At 40.3% G+C, this 18,597-nt stretch overlaps 1 protein-coding gene across 1 annotated transcript; it reads left to right on the top strand.

Annotated features, from left to right (window-relative positions):
* The first annotated feature begins 8,035 nt into the window (after window positions 1-8,035).
* LTV1 (LTV1 ribosome biogenesis factor) lies at window positions 8,036-18,224 on the top strand. Its single transcript, XM_054196222.1, has 11 exons — window positions 8,036-8,175; window positions 9,625-9,756; window positions 10,247-10,435; window positions 11,472-11,559; window positions 12,500-12,620; window positions 13,373-13,622; window positions 14,339-14,466; window positions 15,417-15,556; window positions 15,845-15,897; window positions 16,655-16,855; window positions 17,442-18,224. The coding sequence occupies exons 1-11, from the start codon at window positions 8,173-8,175 to the stop codon at window positions 17,553-17,555; spliced, it is 1,419 nt and encodes a 472-aa protein (XP_054052197.1). The 5' UTR covers window positions 8,036-8,172; the 3' UTR covers window positions 17,556-18,224.
* The last annotated feature ends 373 nt before the right edge of the window (window positions 18,225-18,597 follow it).

Genomic DNA, 18,597 nt, shown 5'->3' with positions numbered 1-18,597 from the left:
TCTGTCAGTGCTTTAATGATAAAGTAAACCAAGCTAAAAGCCTACATTTGCATTAAATTGTCAGGTATTGTGGCAGATCTACGAGCAGAGGCCTGCGTACGGCCAAAGACACAGTGAACAGAGCACACAGAAACAGGAACACAGATGTTGATGTGGATGGAATGAAGAGGAACTGGTCCAATATAAACATGGAACAAGAAAACAGCCTTTCCTGCTTATCTTAGTGGGAACTGAATAAGGCAACTGGGTTGGCGATCTGAAATATATGTTTACTTGCCTAGCAGGTGCATGATAAGTTTTAGAGCTTGGGTATAAAAGCTGAGGCTTGAGAAGCAATAAACGATTTCGTGCTTATCACAGCCGGAGTCTGTGCCTTCTTACACCACAAATGGTGCCCGAACAGGGTTTAAAAGAACAAGGATTAAAAGGAACAGAGATATGAAGTACTAATTATACGGTGGTGTACCCACGGCTGGATGGAGGAATTCATACTGAGAGCTCTCTAGCAATTACTGTCATCACTGTTCGCTGGACGAAAAAGGTGAGCAGCCGTGGTAGATATTAAAAATGGGACAAACAGCTACTGGAGAACAGAAATTGCAACTTAAACTTCTGCAGCGCCTTTTAACAGAACAGGGCTTTAAAGTGGCCCCTGTCAAATTAGTAACTTTGCTTGTACGGATACGTGATTACTGCTCATGGTTCCCTGAAGGGGGGGTCCTATGATTTAGCTCACTGGCAAAAGTGGGGGAGGAATTGCAAACGCGGGAGATGCTGCGCTTGTCCTTGCCAGAAGGAATAATAATTACTTTGGCAAACTGTATACACTGCCATACGAACACTGCATCCCGCAGAACAAGCCCTGCAAGGGGTTACTGGAGGGGCACCACAAGCTCCCCCAGGTTCCTAACCTCAGTCTGTTGACCCCCAGTTGTGGACCCTGAGCCTGAATCTGCTGAAATTCCCAATCCTGCAGAACATTACCAAAAGCAGAATTCGGGAGGCGAAGAGCCAGAAGATCCCTTTGATCCTGGTCCAATAAACCCAGAGACTGAACCTGATTTATATCCACCTTTAACCCCAATTAAAGCTATGCCTGCATCTGCTCCAACTGCAGAGGAGATTTTACAGCAACAGTGACGAAAGTCATTACTGTGCTTCTCCATTCTTAACCCTCCTCCATTTGCACCAGGTACCGCATCTGTTCCTTCTTCTCAACCGCTTATACGTGTGCAGCCGGAATCGGGGTATTGCAGCATATTGTCAGAATGTCGGCGGGAGGCTTTGCGCAGGGGAGATGTTCAGATTTTACAAGCGATGCCTGTAATTTACAGACGGGCATCTATAAACCAACCTAACCAACCTCCTCAATATCAGCACTTACATTATGAGTTAGTTAAAGAGTTAAGAAATTCTGCCAGAGGTTACGGATTGCAATCTTCCCTGACAATGAATCTTATTCATGCCATAGCTGGCTCGTGTACAATGACAGTGTATGATTGGCGTTCTCTTTTGAGGTTAATCTTGACTGCAGCAAAATTTGCAGTCCAGGGCACAGAGTACCGTGACGCTGCCACCGCTCAAATTATGGACAATCTTACTCAAGGTATTAACATAGGTCTGGACGAGTTGCTGGGACAAGGGCCATACGCCACTGCGCAGGCACAAGCCCAGTTAGACGGAAGAGTTCTTAGTCTGGCCACACCGCTGGCTGTTAGAGCCTTGCAGTGAGTTCCCAATGCAGGGAGAAGAGAAACGTCTTTTGCGGCTGTGCGCCAGGACAAAAACCTTATGTTCCCTTCTTAGACAGCTTGCGGACTGCTACCCAAACACACGGAGATCCTGAAGGGGCGCAGCAACTGCTGTCGTTTCAATTAGGAACTGAAAATGCTAATGCGGATTGCAAGCGCGCTTTGGAGCCATTGCGAAGTAAGACCAAAATTCTATCAGAGCTAATAAGAGCCCGTCAAAACGTGGGCTCTGAGCAACATAAAGCAGAAATGTTAGCCACTGCTTTAGCTCAACCGATGGTGGTAGCCCGTGCAGATGTTAAATGCTTCCTTTGTGATAAGGAAGGACATATTAAACGGAATTGTCCCCGACGCACCAACCATCCAACTTCAAGACCTGGTCCTTTAACTGAGGGAAATACAGTTGCAGATTATCACACTCTGTCGGTAACAACTCCGGACATTATGCAGCAAGCTAAAATGTCGCATAATTTTTTTCATCAAAATGCGAAGGCATCGAGGAAGCAATTTTCTTTAACACAACAACAAGCACATGATATTGTGCGAACTTGTGCCGATTGTCATCAGCTGGCTCCTCTGCCATCATTTGTGGGGGTTAACCCGCGAGGGCTTACACCTGATGAACTTTGGCAATCCAATGTTACACACGTTATGGAATTTGGACATTTGTGCTATGTACATGTTTCAGTTGATTCGTTTTCTCACTTTGTTGTAGCTACTGCTCATACAGGAGAGAAAGCTCGTGATGTTATTCGACATTGGTTGCAATGCATTGCAGTCACGGGAGTACCGAAAATTATAAAAACTGATAATGGACCACTTTATGTGTCCGTTAAAGTACAGGCCTCTTTACAGACATGGGGCATTAAACATGTCACCGGTATTCCTCATTCCCTGACTGGGCAAGCAATTGTGGAGCGTATGCATCATACTTTAAAAACCATGCTTGCTAAACAAAAAAGGGGGAATCCCGTAGGTATGACACCTCACGAGCGATTGTATAAAGCAACTTATGTTTTAAATTTTCTAAACATGTCTTCTTTGTCATCCACAGCAGTAGAGCAACATTTAGGAAGGACTGTTGAATGGCCTGAACAACCGAAGGTGTATTATAAGCACCTTGAATTGGGGCGCTGGGAAGGACCAGTCCCCTGATAACATGGGGTCAAGGATATGCTTGTGTGTCTTTATCCTCAGGTCCATACTGGATTCCTGCAAAATTCGTTAAGCCGGCTCATCAGCCGAGTCCAGTACCGGAAAAGGAAGGCCTGGAACCAGTCAAGCCCATCAACGAGGAAAGCAGGCATACCTAAGGATGGGTATTTTTATTAATCTTTCAGTTTTTAATGCTTATCTCTTTTCTGTCTTGTGTGGATTCTGTTTTTAATTGTGTTTAGTATATAACCTGCTAAGAGCGTGACGACAAGTAGAAGCACGAGTCATGGCGACCACATTGCTGTACACTCAGGAGCTAGTAAGTTTGCGTCCCTTCCCAGCTTATATGGAACAATTGCTCAAACAGTAAAACGTGGCAATATTAGTACACGATGCTTTGTAGACCCAACTGTACCTTAAACATTGGTCGTTCAAGAATGTTTATTTCCCTGGCAGAGCTGCAATATGCTGGGGCGAGGTACTACTCACCAGTAGGAATCCTTGTGCACATGCATCTTCCGATCAGGTCTGCAAGGACACCTCTGAGAGATGACTCCAGTGAGGAGGGCTTGATAACCCATCCACACCAGTGCAGGCGGTGAAGCTCCAGTAGGGTCTTATGAAGGTTCAGTGAAGTCCGGAGGTTCTTACAAGCCGAATATACTATAAGCAGGCCACAATCACCTGAAATGAAATTTTCACATTAATTCATTGGAATCAAAATTTTGCAGCACATAATGGAGAGTGTCACCTATTAACAGGCACTGGGCCAGTTCTTAGACATTATTGTCTCTATTAATTTGAGTTAAAATAGAAACAAATTTTTTCAAAGTAACTTGTGTGATTTTTCGCTAAATGTTCCTATTTATAAGGAAAGTAAGGCAAACAAAATTCAAGACTTGCTTCCCCACTGCCCATCGTGCTGGATAGTTATTGATAACTATACAAAAAACTATCTGAAATATTATCAGCTTAGAAATGCTGGTACTTTAAAATGTACTTTCCACATGGTTAATGATTTTCAAAAGATATGAGGCTGTGGAGAATCAATACTGATAACTTTTCAGTTTATGCAGTGTGTATTTTACATAACAATTATAAAATGCATTTAGTTGTATTTTGGCAGCTTGACTCAGTGTGATTGAATATGGTAACTACAAAGAAGTGGCTGATCTGATACTGCTTTTTACATAGGTATATTGACATCTGTGAATGTAGATAACTGGAATTGTTACAAATCAATGATAGCTGCTTCTTGGGGTTTTATCCGTCCTGTAGTATATACCTATATATATACACAGACAAATATATTGCACTACTGTCATCTGAAAAGTAGAATATGTGTTATCTTTTTTATACAGTACATGTATTATGCTTATTTTATGGTGTTTTTATTTAACAAGCAAAAAAAATGTTTGCTGCCTAGTTGTACAGAACTGTAGGATACTCTGCTGTGCACAGTTCCAAGTGCCTTAGGCAACTGTTTAGCTCTTTGAATTATAGATATATATGAATGAATATATATAAAAATATAAAATGAAGAAAATTACCTCAATAAAATTGTTCCGAAAAACTTTACAGAAAATATTTTGTTCTTGAAGCTCTAGCAAGTACATGGGCATGTAAAACCGAGTTAACTTCAGAGAGCTGTTACTTGTTGGAAAGCGGCCTCTAAGAGAGACAAAATTAAAAGTCCCTCTTCATGGAAATGAGATGAAGGAAGGTTCCTGAAACCTTCCTTTGAATTTTGGGAGTCCTTCAAATAAATCTGGTAGCTCTCTTGTGGGTGGTGTATTCATGCAGAGGTGTGTTCAAAGAGGTATAGCTGTTTTAAAAATACAAAGTTAGTGTTGTAGTTCAATGGTTCAGAGACCCAATTTATGCTCCAAGTTTCCCTTTTTTTTTTTTTTTATCAGCAAGATAGTGGTTTTCACTAATTTCAGTTTCACTGACAGCAGATTTGCTACAAAATTACACCTACTGCACATGGGCAAAACTGATGTGCACAGCCGAGGGTTCAACCTAATCTGCAGCATGCCTGCCAATCTTTTAACAGTACAAAGTGACTGACAATAACTTTTGCTTTTTAATTACTCTGTAATAACTTCCGCTTTGCAAGAACTAAGAGAAAAAATTCCTCACATGAAAGGCAAGTTGTTGATTATGTGAAGGAAATGTGTGCATATTATTGCAGCATATTATTTTTCAAGTGGCTGCTTCAACAGTGAGACCATTCCAATACCAACCATTCCTCTTCTGTAAGCATAAAAAAAGAGGTAAGTGACCGGAGCGCTCTTCCCCTCAGTCTCTGTAGGTGCTCTTTCCTGAGTTTAAACTGCACGGTGTCTCAGCAGAGAACACAATGATTGTACAGTGGGGTCGATGGTCTTGTAAGGCTTGGATGAAATTAGAAGCTTAAGTGGAGTCTCCATCTGAGAGACTCTCTCATTCACATTTCACATACATGTAATACTCGATTTTGAATTCTGATATATCATAAATCAGTTGGAAGGAGATGACTCGCTCTTAGGTATCAACAAAGGAGGCAATATGATACTTACTATTGCTAATCCCTCAATCTTAAAGCTAATCTCCAGGTGCATTGCTGTTGGCATACATTATCAATTTCTGTGATAAGGGAGCCTGTTGTTTTAATCACAGTGTGAATGTATAATACAGATCCTTCCCCTTAAACACTTAGAATCTAAGCAGGAAATAGAGGGTGGGGATGTGAATTAAAGCAAGACGGAAAACCCCGAGACTTACAAAACTGAACAGGTAAAATCTAACTTGCACATGTGAAACAGATTATTAGCAACAGAGCTGAGAGCAAAAGCTAATTTTTCCCACTTCCAGACTGACGTTGATGCTCCTAGACCAGATTTGGGGTATACAGAATGACAGCACCACCACTATTAGATAGGGGGTCTCCAGACACAGGGGATTGTCAAGGGCAATCCTGTTACCAAGTCTGTGTACAACTACTTTGCACTTCTCTGATGCCAGAGCTACTTTAGGGACCTGGAAGCAATAAGGAGCATCTAATCTACTTTGTTACCCCACGGATAAATGCTAAGCACTGTATTTTTAACAGTTGGGTGATTCTGCTCTTAGTCACCTTGTGAAAAGCTAGCTCTGCTATTCCACCTGACACTGGGTTTGCAGTATAGACACACTATAGGAAGGGAGTTGCTCCTGTTAGGTGCAGTCCTGAAAAACCCATTCACAGCATGCAGTCAAAGGGTTGCTAACCTTCCTGTACCACGAGGTGTGTACTACAACCGTCAGATGGAAGGTACCTGCCATGTACCTTTAGGAAGGAAGGGGAAAGGAAGGTCTAGCCTTTGCGCAGATATGTACAGAAATAATTTGAGCACAGGAGTCATTTCAACTGATGGAGCAGAGTTTATGTGCTTCCATGAGAGTGATATGATGAAACTTGATGGTAAACATGCAAGACTTTAGAAAAAAATCGCCAGAACACTGAAAATCTGGGGTTTTTTTGAAGCTTTAGTGACACCTACTGAAAAACAATGAAATCCACTCAAATACACATATACATTTAGCTGCATACATATACACACATAATGTGGTTAATTATTTCTTAATTTTCAGTAACAACCTTTCCATAGTTGTTACTGCTTTAATTGTCTATATGCACATGGAAGAAACTGCTCCCTTCTGTGTTTTACACTTTCTTTTCGAAATGTAACAGAATGGTTTACATCATATTCCTAAAATACCAAGCATACTTTTTTTAAGGAGTGTGTTTGTGCACAGGCATGCTACATGGCATTGGTATAATTTATACAGCTAGAATGTCACATCACAAGAAATAAGAACTCAGATATGGTGAAACACTGTTAATACGAACACATTATTTACATCTCAGCTTTCAAATTCAGCCTGGATGTGAGCTTGTGTGGAGCCAGATCGTAAAGGTGTGTGTCAGAGGTGACACTAGAATCATAGAACCATTTTGGTTGGAAGAGACTTTTAAGATTGAGTCCAACCGTTAACCTAGCACTGCCAGGCTACCACTAAATCACATCGCTCAGCACATCATCTACATGTCTTTTAAATACCTCCAGGGATGGCGACTCAAACGCTTCCCTGGGCAGCCTGTCCCAATGCTTGACAACTGTTTTGGTGAAGAAATTTTTCCTAATATCCAGTCTAAACCTCCCCTGGTGCAACTGGAGGCCATTTCCTTTTGTCCTGTTACTTGGGAGACCAACCCCCACCTCGCTACACCCTCCTTTCAGGTAGTTGTAGAGAGCGATAAGGTCTCCCCTCAGCCTTCTTTTCTCCAGGCTGAACAACCCCAGCTCCCTTAGCCGCTCCTCATAAGACTTGTTCTCCAGACCCCTCACCAGCTTCATTGCCCTTCTCTGGACCCACTCCAGCGCCTCAGTGTCTGTCTTGTAGTGAGGGGCCTAAAACTGAACACAATAATTGAGGTGGGGCCTCACTGGTGCCGAATACAGGGGGACCATCACTTCCCTACTCCTGCTGGCCACACTGCTCCTGATACAGGCCAGGATGCTGTTGGCCTTCTTGGCCACCTGGGCACGCTGCTGGCTCATATTCAGCCGGCTGTCGACCAACACCCCCAGGTCCTTTTCCCCCAGGCAGCTCTCCAGCCACTCTTCCCCAGCCCTGTAGCGCTGCAGGGGGGTGTTGTGACCCAGGTGCCGGACCCGGCACTGGGCCCTGTTGAAGCTGGCTACGGCACGGCTGGTTGAGGAAGCCCTTTCTGCAGAGCCTGCGAGCGAGTGAGCGTCACAACGCCTCCCATCTCACACCATCTCTTTATAAAAGTTTATGGTAATTTATCGTAGCGACCGCCCGGCCCCTGCGCAGGCGCATTGCCCTTTGGCCCCCGCTGCCCAGCGTTCTGCCGCTTCGGGCGGAACCATTCTCCACTAGTTTCTGGGGGGGAGAAGTGGGGAAAATATGCCTCCGGAAGGTGGGAGAAAGTACCCTGCTTGCGATCACGGAGCCTCTCTTTTATTAAAAGACTATTTCAGTCTGAGAAAACTCTCATTGCTTGTGTTACTGGCGTTAAAAAAACCCATAACCTATGCGGACTGGCAGCCTATCTCCTCCCCCGATGCTGGTCACTGGTTGATCCTAAGATGGCGGCGGCGGCTCAGGGATGCTGAGGGCTGGCCCGCGTGGGAGCGATCAGGGCTTCTGTCAGCGGTGCCGGTAACGGCTCCCCTCGCCGGCGGGCAGCGCGCGCTGCCCGGCCTGCTCCCGCACCATGGTGAGGAGGAGGAAGGCAGGAGGGCAGGGGACTGGGCGGCCACTAGCGACCCAGCGCCTGGGTCGAAGTCGGGCCGTTTGCGTAGCGCCGTTGGGAGGGGAGAAGCGGCAGCCCCGGACCCGCGGCGGGGGCGGGAGGGGTCGGCGGCCTGGGAGAAGCGTTGCTGAGGGGCGGCCGGCCTCCCCACGGGGACCGTGAGGGGTGGGGGTAGCCTTCCTTTCCGCCCGGCTTCCTGCGGGCCCAGTACCTCCCCGCGGTACCGTCGGTCCGTAGGGGCAGCACGTTGCTTGCTTCCAAAAGCTTCTTGTATTTCCTCTTATGGTTGCTCCAAGCCTACAATTTTAAAGTGCATTTTGGGGTTTTTAACTCACAACATACGGTGGCAGTTGATATGCTCTGAATTTTTAGATGTATCATGTTGTATACTTAAGGTTAGGAGGTAAAGAAAATAGATTAGCTCCGTAGAGTAGTTTCCGAGAAAGCTGGAGAGGGGCTTTTTACAAGGGCATGTAGTGACAGGACGAGGGTTGGTGGCTTCAAACTGGAAGAGGGCAGATTTAGATTTGACATCAGGAAGAAATTCTTTACTGTGAGGGTGGTGAGGCACTGGAACAGGTTGCCCAGAGAAGCTGTGGATGCCCCATCCCTGGAAGTGTTCCAGGCCAGGCTGGATGGGGCTTTGAGCAGCCTGGTCTAGTGGGAGGTGTCCCTGCCCATGGCAGGGGGGTTGGAACTGGATGATCTTTAAGGTCCCTTCCAACCCAAACCATTCTATGATAAGTTGCATGTGTCTGCTGTTGACGTGTTTTGGTAGGTAAGTAAAGCTGGAATTTTTGATAAAAGTATTTCTCCAAGTCAGATGTGCTAGCGTGTAGGAAAGGTTTTCACCCAGTTAAGAGTGCTTCAGATTTTTGTTGATCCAGAATATAGATGTACTTTTGATGTTAGAGTTGTGTCTGTGTAATGGTGCGGTCCATAGTTTTCATGGTTGATACGGAATTACTGGTGTGGGAACAGCTGTCTATAAACAATTTTTCAAGAAGCTAGGTGTGTCTAGATGAATTTCCTTATTTCAGTTTCCTGTGGTTCTTGGATGAAGTATGTCTCAGATTTGACCCAGTGTTTAGAAAGTAGTTACTTAAAACTTCCTTTCTAGGATTATATGTTAAGGCGTACATGCTATAATCAAATATTTATTGTACCAATGTATTGCCATTTTGCAGCTGAATACAGCTGCATATGGTATTAGAACATATGAAATGGCTGTTGTGCATAGGGTGAGAAAAGTTAAGCTGCCACTAGTTTCTTTTCGCTTTGTCTCTTAGGTATATGTTTATAGGGCATTGCCTTAAAAGGAATACAGTAGCACGGTCCATGGGCAAAATATTCTTTCTAGGTGCATTTAATACTTCATTTTTTATTAATGATTAACCAAATGTCCTTTTGCAGCCTCACAAGAAAAAGAAACACTTCATAGACAAGAAGAAAGCGGTAACGTTTCACTTAGTGCACAGAAGTCAGAGGGATCCACTCGCTGCTGATGATACTGCACCCCAGAGAGTTCTGCTGCCTACACAGAAAGTAAATACTTGCTTTTAATATTGAGGTTCATTCAGATAAGAAATATGGCAGGAGAGAAAAGTGGGTTCGCAATCGTACAATTCAAAAACATAGCCTAAGAGAAGGTAGGTTTTAGTCCAGCGTAGTAAAAAGAAGGGGGTATTGTAGGGAATTTGATGGGTTGAAGGATGACTAACTGGCGTAAGGGTTATAAACATATTAAAACAACAACAACAACAACAAAGATTGCCCGATCTACCCTGAAAAAACAGGCTTTGTTAATTATGCTGCTTATTGAAAAAGTTGTTTAAGGTCCTGCTCAGACAGCACCCGAACACTGAACCAGCTGGTTACAACATTCTTATTGGCTGTGTGTTAGGGTAATGAGTGGAGAGAGGACTACAAGGACTTTAGAATTCAGGCATTCTCAATAGATGTGTTACTTCTCTTTTTACTAATAAGTTTTAAATGGACTTAAGTAACTAAATGTCTTTCTTTTTACAATTCCAAGGTGCAGGACGAGCAAAGGAGGGAAGAGCAGCGGAAGTATGGAGTCTTCTTTGATGATGATTATGACTATTTGCAACATCTGAAAGAAGCCTCTGGTCCCTCTGAGCTTGTCCCTTCTGTGCATGGACAGCAAAGTAGAATTATTGTCACAAGTGAGGAGCACATCGAAGATGAAATTCAGCAAGTTCCAGTAAGTAGTATTTTTGCTCATAATAATCTTATGCTGGTCTTTTGAGTTTAGCATCCTGTAGACACGTTAACCATATTCAACAAGTGCTATCGTGACTGTGAGATAGATAGATAGATATGATCCTTTTGACCCACAATCAGACTTTCCTACAAGTAAAACCAAAAGTTGATAAGACAAAGTTTACTGATGAACAGGATTTTGCTAGCACAGCGTTAAAACACTTTGTGTACCCATGACAAGCTTTTCTTGGAGAAATGGCTTAAAAAGGTATTTGTTTGAACAAGTCATGTTTTCTGGAGTTGGCATTTGTTTTTAAGATTTTTAGAACTTTTAAATGCTCTGGGGTTATGAATATGCCAGGTTGTATTACCAGGACACCATGCTTTTAAAGTGGAATGTAACAGAACCCAGAGGGAATAAACCCAAACTTTTCAATTGCTGGCATAACTTGTGGAATTTCATGATGCTAGATCACATTGGAATGGAAAATCAATAAGTAATGTCAAGCAATTGAAATATGCAATTGGCAGTCAGTCACTTTTAATTGAGGGAGTTTGGTTTAACCAAATATGGTAATTTTAGTCGAAACCAATGTTCTTAGTCAGAAATACCTTATGTAGTGATACTACATAAGAGTTAAAGTTATTTTAGATGTGCAATTTAGTAAGATTTTAATAAGCCTTTCAATAAAGGAGTAGTTTCAAATGTGTGTTCTCTAAAACGATAAAAAAATATTACAAATTTCATTGTGTCTGCTGTGCAAGCATTCTCTAAAAAGCTTCAGAGATGCACAAATACTGTCTCTATACCTGGAGAATATTGACATGAGAATTAATGTTGCCAGCACTTTACCTAGCTTTCATTGCAAGACTGAAAATTTGCCACCAATAAAGTAGTACTTGTCTTAAAAAATAAGTGGCACTCTCAGAGTTTCTTCTGTTCACGTGATTATCGGCACATTTTTGTTAATGTGAGCTCAAATGAGAAACTGAGAACAAGTATATTGTGATATTGGGTTTTTGTTTCTTTCTCTAAGGCTCCATCTATTAAGTTGCCTTCCTCAGTATTTGCCACAGAGTTTGAAGAGGATGTGGGCTTATTAAATAAAGCTGCTCCCATTTCAGGTATCATTAAATCTTCTACCTTTCCGTAACGTGAGTTGCCATCTAGGTACTACATGATAATTATGTCTTTGATTACAGTGTCATATTAGTTTTGGTTTAGAACAGGATCAATAGCAGACAGAATGATCTATAGGAGACCTGTGCTTCAATTTGAGACCTAATTATGCGACTCACTAATAATAGCTTTTTAGCTTTGCTGGGGCAGGGGGAATCCATGAGCTCTTACAGTGTAGCAAATATAAACTAATAACAGGGGAAAACTGTAGATTTATTACTCCCATCTGTTTGAATCCAAGTCTGGAACAGGATTTTCACTTTCAGAATTTCCCTTCTTTTCAAATGCAGAGTGGTGTTTACTGTCCTCTGTCCTTCATTAGTATTATTTCAGTGTTACAGACTGTAAGTACGCTTTTGTTACATATCCATGTTTGCACTGAACATTCACTTTGCAGCTATCTTAATATTTTATTACAGGAATTAATTGTGGTAGTTCTCTCTGTCCTGACAGAAGGATGGTAAAGAACGCTGCTGGTACTTGTAGCAGAGAAAGGCTTTCTGACCTTTTGTAATGTAGGGAATTTTAGGTGATGGGAGCTAGGATTGGTTGATATACAGTACTCTAGCTTGGATATCTGTCCTTCTACAATATTTTAAGTAAAATATATTAAAATACATTCCCTAGACATCTTAAGCTTCCAAATATGTTATTTTTTGGATGAGGAGAATTGACAAGAGGCTGGTGACTTGCCCTGGCTTGTATCAAATCTACAGATATTATTGAGGAATTTTGTGATTCTTAGGTTTAATCTTTCCTTAGTGCGAATTAATGGTCTAGTTGGATTGGGTTTTATCCATAAAAGCAGCTTCATAATGTCAGAGAAACTTATGTATTTATGTTGGTTTGTGGTTTGTTTTTGTTTTTTTTTTTTTAACTTTCTAGGGCCACGGCTGGATTTTGACCCTGATATTGTTGCGGCTCTTGATGATGATTTTGACTTTGACAATCCAGAAAATATTCTGGAAGATGATTTTGTTCTACAAGCAAATGAACCACAGAAAGGGTACGCAGGGCTTTGTAGAACTATTTGTCATGTGTAAATACGAATGATGCTATTTGTTATTCCATGTATTGTTGTAGGAAGGCAAGAATTGTTTCAGATTTCAAATTGAATGCTTAGGTGTGTTAAAGGAAAAAAGTATTACCTTGTCTTATGTGGGTGGTAGCTTACAAAACAAATTTTCATGTGTTATCCAAGAGATGGGTTCAATTTGTTACTTTGAATTCATCGATTATATGTATTTGTTTACATATGCAGTGTATGGAATAATGTGATTCTTGAACTATTTAAAACATTACCATCTGTCATATTTACAATACCTCAGTAATGATATTGATGAAGGCTAATGGGTGTTTCCAGAGCCTTTACAAATGCTTTATGTGATACCCCACTGCATATTTTATGACCAATGAGAAATTTTGCTAGTTTTAATAGTCAAGAATGCAGCTAGTATTTTTCCACTTTGACATGTACAGCTGAATGTAAACATAACCTCACTCTCAGTGCACAGAGGTGTGATCCAGCAGTTATCAGATACGTTTTCAGCTTTCAGACAAAAGTAGTATTATGTTGACCTTGGCAACACTGTTACAGCTAAACTTGTTTTTCTTTTACTGGCTTGAAAATAATCACTTTTTATCTTTGCCTCTCAAGATTTAAATTTGTTCTTGCCAAATTGTTTCAGATAACCCAACGCTGAACAGAGCTGTGGAAAGGTCCATGTATTATTCTAAAACTTTTATACTTGTGTTCAGGCCATCAGATGCCAAGGATGAAGATGAGTGGGAAGATGTGGAGGAAGACAGTGATGAAAACGATAGTTGCAGTAGTGATAAAGACTATGATTCAGAAGGTCCATTATCAGATGATGGGGTTAATAGACAGCCAAAAGAATTTCTTTTTATGCAAGAAGAAACCAGGAGTCGTTTCACAGAATATTCTATGACATCTTCAGTAATGAGAAGGAATGAACAGTTAACCCTGTTGGATGACAGATTTGAGAAGGTGAGGCAGATCAAGAATGTAACTGTTAAACGTCAGGGTGTTAAATGCTTCTTTGTCTTTTGATTCATCTCCTGTGTATGCCTGTGCAAATTCTTACTGCCTTCAGTAGTCAGGGCATCAAACAGCTGTTCTTTGCACATATTGCGCATTTAATATTGTGTGCGCTAAGAAGCCTGTGTTAAATAGCTAGAGTGTTAATTGCTGTTAAAAGGCCTAAGACTGATACAGTTAAAATTATTCCAGTCACTATAATGAGCATTCATAGTTTTTGTTACAATTCCATGTGAGAGGCCCAGTTCAACACAGGATATCATGCGCAAGTGCGTGGTAAAGACTCGCTTATACCACCCTTTCTCCCCACTGTGCCAAGTGTACATTCATAAAATGATGACAGAGCAGTGGAAATATGGTGTAACTTTTGTCCTGAGCAGTGACAGGCTTTTTAATGTACAGATTGAAATAACGCATCAGAATAAGAAACATTTTCTAGAAGCTGATTTAAATATTATTAAAAGATAATTTTGTGACTCCCATGCTGAAAGAATACTGACGGTAAGGAGGAAATCCTACTGCAGATGTGTTTGGTGATTGTTCAGCAAATGAGAGGGGCAAGGAAAAAGGGGTAAGTAGAAGGAAACGTGTAGATCTTCTTTAAGCTATCAAGAAGTTGCATGACAAATACAATCTAACTACAGATATCCACTTATTTATTTTAGTTTTTTGAACAATTTGATGAAGATGAGATTGGAGCCTTGGATAATGTGGAGTTAGAAGGCTATATTAACACGGACAATGCTCGGTTGCAGGAAGTCCTGAATGATTACTACAAGGAGAAAGCAAAGAAGTATGTATTCCCAGAAATGCTGATTCACATAAGTAGTTTATATTGAATCCTGTGTTTATATTGAAAGTTTGGGTATGTTGTTTCCCATTCATGTACTCAAAAATTGCATCCCACAATCAAAGCAGCCACGTATGAGTATTATCCATTTTTTGGTGTCACTCAATGTCAGTCTGAACTTATGAGATGATAAAATTAAGTGGAGGCATTTTGTTGGTTTAGGTGAGATCATGCTCCTTTTGTATAATTGTATTGAATTTAGCGTAAATAATATCTAGAGGCATTCTTCCTTTCCCTTCTTAGTGTAACCTTTCTCCTTGTACTTTGTTTTAGCAGACACTGTAGTATATTCTGTCTTATTGGTATACAGCTGATTCCATTACAATACCTAGTTACATAATAATAAACTCGCAGGTGACTGTTGCGTGTGTACCACTCTGAAGCACTGCAAAAATCAGTGCTTATAAAGCAACCCCATGTCAATGTAAGACTGCGTTTCCACAGAATATTCACTTTGTCCTAAAGCAGGTGGTATTATCCCAAAGTTAAATGGCTAAATGTTCTCACATTAATCTCGTGTTTACTGATTGAAAGACATGGTAATGTGTCCCTTGTAGTGAAGGATGACTGGTCAGTAGCAGAGTACATAATCACCTCTAGAGGTGCTTTGCTTACACACTGAAAAGTGTATCCTCTTCGTGCCCTCCAGTCACAAATTTTGTGTGCCACATACTTTTGAAATGCAGAAATACTTCTTTTTTTTGACTATGTCTGTTGTCCTAATGTTTTAGTTTATTTTGAGGATGCTTACTTAAGGAATCTTATTTTTGCTGCAAGTTTCATTGGGAATAGCTTTCTTTGGTTTGGGGTTTTACTCAGGGGAGACTGGGTTTACATATTACGCATTTTCAAGAAGAGTTAAACCTTTTTTTTTTTCTCTCTGGACTTCAAAGTTGTGTAAAATTGGATGCTCTTGAACCCTACGAAGACTTAGACTCTCCTGTGAATGAAGAAAGTGAGGAAGAAAAGGAAGAAATAGTAGCTGTAGTTATTGAGGAAACAAAAGAAAAGTGGGATTGTGAATCCATTTTGAGTAAGTATTTTGGAGTTTGCTTGTTTGTTCCTAGGATTTTGAAGTAAATGGTAAGTGATCTGAGAACTTTGCTAATAGTGCTTTAGTTAAAATGTTTTATGCTTCTGAAGCACAGCAGCAGGAGTTCTTGCTAGATAAAACTACTGCTTTTGTGTGGATAACTTAATTCATGCAATTTTACGTCTTCAAAGCCTGTGCAGTAGTACAATTCATAATAAATTGACCTAATTTCTATTTGCAAGCCTTTCTTCATTTTTTTTTTTTTTTATTTCTTTCTTTGTGACCTAGGTACATATTCAAACTTATATAATCACCCAACACTTATTAAGGAGCCATCAAAGGTAAAATCATTAAATTTACTCTGACTAACAACCTGGCCTGGGAAAACTTGAGACAAAAGTGATTGTTTTCTCAACGGATATCTGTTTTTAAAAGAAGGAGGGAGCAGAAAAGAGGGTTGGGGGAGGTGTTAGCCTGTGGTATTACTTCTTCAATGAAGAAGGGTTTGGATATATTTTTTTCTATTAGAAGGAAAATTGAGTAAGTTCAAAATTTCTGCAATACCTAGGCAGAAATGTAGAGAGCAAGGAATGTACTTTCTTGTTACCTGTGATATACCTTTGTGTAATCTGTGTCTCACAAACATGTATTAGGGGTTTTTTTTCTTCAAAATAGGCTTCTGTTTCCCTTCTACAGTTTGAAGCAATTTATTTTAGTTCTTTGGGCTTCCAGACATTCCCCATCATTAGAGCACTGCTCCATATTCCAGATATGTGAGATTTTGAAAAGAAACCTTTTTCTTGAAAGCTTATAAAGGAATATGAAGTGTGTACTTAAGTTCAGTTTTTTTCAGTAATATTTAAATAAAAGGGAGAAACTTTTCTTGTTCTGGAAGGCCAGATTTTGCTCACAGGTGTGTCTAATTTCTTACTTCGGGATTAATGTGCATTTTTCTGAGGGAAGAATAGTGTGAGGAAACTTAGCTGTTTATTACTGTTAAATCTGAATCTAATGTTTTTATACTGATAAGGCAGTGCAATGTGCAGTTCTTGGAGAGAAAGCTAGGGACCACTAATACGTATGTGCTCTCTATTTTAGCCAAAACCAATAAAAATTTCACAGAAGACTGGAATTCCCCTACATATCTTGCCTCAGAAAGGTCTTACTGCTAAGCAGATTGAACGCATGCAAATGATTAATGGTAATGACCTGCCAAGAGCATCAACACAGCCCCGTTCCAAAGACGAGAGCAAAGAAGATCGGAAAGCTAGAAAACAGGCAATAAAAGAGGAGCGAAAGGTATGCATTATTTTAAATAAGACCCTGCAAAAACATGTTATATTATCTGAATTCTGCCTTACAAACTTTTTTTAAAGCTCATTTGTTGTTATGTCTGGAAGTTAAGGGGAAAAACTTGCTGGTCTCAAAGGACTAATTATTACTTCTTCAAAAAAAATCTACTGCAAAGAAAGTTAACCTCATAATTTTGTTATCCTGATTTCCTATATGGAAATTTTGATCTGTTCTTGCGGCCACTATTTACATTTATAACTTCAGAAAGAGCCCTCATATATCCTTATTATCTAGGGAAGCAAAGAAAATAGTTGTGATGTTTCAGATCACATAAAGTGAAAAGTCTCTGAAAGAAATGTGGAAAATCTAATTGGCCACAATGATATGCTAGCTGTTTTATTTAGGAACAGAAATTGCTAGGACATTAGAATCTTCAGCTAATTAAAGATGATAATCCTGGGGGCACACATATTAATGTGGCTACTAATAATTAGTGCCATAAATAATAATATTGTCCAGATTTCTGCTGTTTTCATTAGAATGGTTTCTTTTTGCATGTTATGCCTATTTTGTAAATTATTTGTATGCACAGGAACGCAGAATGGAGAAGAAAGCAAATAAGCTAGCCTTCAAATTGGAGAAAACAAGGCAAGAAAAAGAGTTGCTCAATCTGAAACAGAACGTTCAAGGACTGAAGCTGTCTTGATGAAACTGAGGAACTTACTCTGGAAACATCCTTAAGTTTTCACTTGTATTGAGAAGGGAACTGCTAACTCATAGCTTCACCAGTTATGCACAGAGGGTTATTCATATATTGCAGTAACAAGAACCAGTAATTTCTCATTCTTTCTGAAATGAAGCTACGCATAAAACAGTGTATTAGTGATGTCTGTTCTGTCATGAGTGACATGGCAACTGTTGCAAAGTTTCATTACAGTAGAAATGTATTAAAATTATATAAAAATTATTTTTCTTACAAGCTATGAATGGACAAGTTTTATATATATATTTGTTGTATGTATTCAACAAATCAGCAGAATCCTACAGATCTGATCTGATTAGATTCTTCTATTAAATTATTTCAGTTTACAAAGCAATATATCCATTTATGTCTTCTCTCCCTTATACTGATGGTTAAATATAGTGCCTTGATATAGCACAGTGTTGTAAGTCAAAGAGTTTTCACCCACTCTCCTTAGTTCTTTTCTGGGTTGGTTATTTATTGTTTGGGTACTATTATGAAAGATGTAAAATTACCTTTTGTAAACAGAGGTGTCTGAAAAGCTGTTGTGCAGGTAGACATCCCTGTTACCTAACCTGAGTTTTACATTTCTTAGCAAATAAAATCTGTCGCAACAAGTGTTGCAGTAGTCAATGACCCTGACTATTGACGCTGAAATCAGCTTTGCTGAAAGTACTCGGTCTGAGTAGTATGGCAAACAAAACAGCAGATACTTAGAAAAATACTGTGTGTTGTAGATGGCCATTGTCTTGAGTTTCCTAAAATATTCTTCAGGTCTTGCATTTGATTTTATTTCATTGAAATACAAGCTTATGACCCACCCTAACTGTGGCACAGACTTTCTCAAGATGAGCAGAGGGCCAGTATCTTTAGGCTTGGTGTGATCTTAAATTTCTGTACTGTGCGTGTGAGTTATTCTGATAGCCCTCTATTCATAACAAACCCTCAGCTTTAGATCTTTAGCCTGAGCAATCTTCTGCCTTTGTGTGCGAAGTTAACCATTTTA

Source organism: Rissa tridactyla, chromosome 3 (assembly GCF_028500815.1).
Source record: "Rissa tridactyla isolate bRisTri1 chromosome 3, bRisTri1.patW.cur.20221130, whole genome shotgun sequence".
NCBI classification, from domain to species: domain Eukaryota; kingdom Metazoa; phylum Chordata; class Aves; order Charadriiformes; family Laridae; genus Rissa; species Rissa tridactyla.
The sequence above is the reverse complement of the archived record's forward strand: the minus strand, read 5'-3'. Positions and strand labels throughout refer to the sequence as shown.

Coding starts and splice junctions, on each gene's coding strand:
- LTV1 (XM_054196222.1), top strand. Junction 13,623..14,338: donor TGGATGACAGATTTGAGAAG/GTGAGGCAGATC, acceptor TATTTATTTTAG/TTTTTTGAACAATTTGATGA. Junction 15,898..16,654: donor TTATTAAGGAGCCATCAAAG/GTAAAATCATTA, acceptor TCTCTATTTTAG/CCAAAACCAATAAAAATTTC.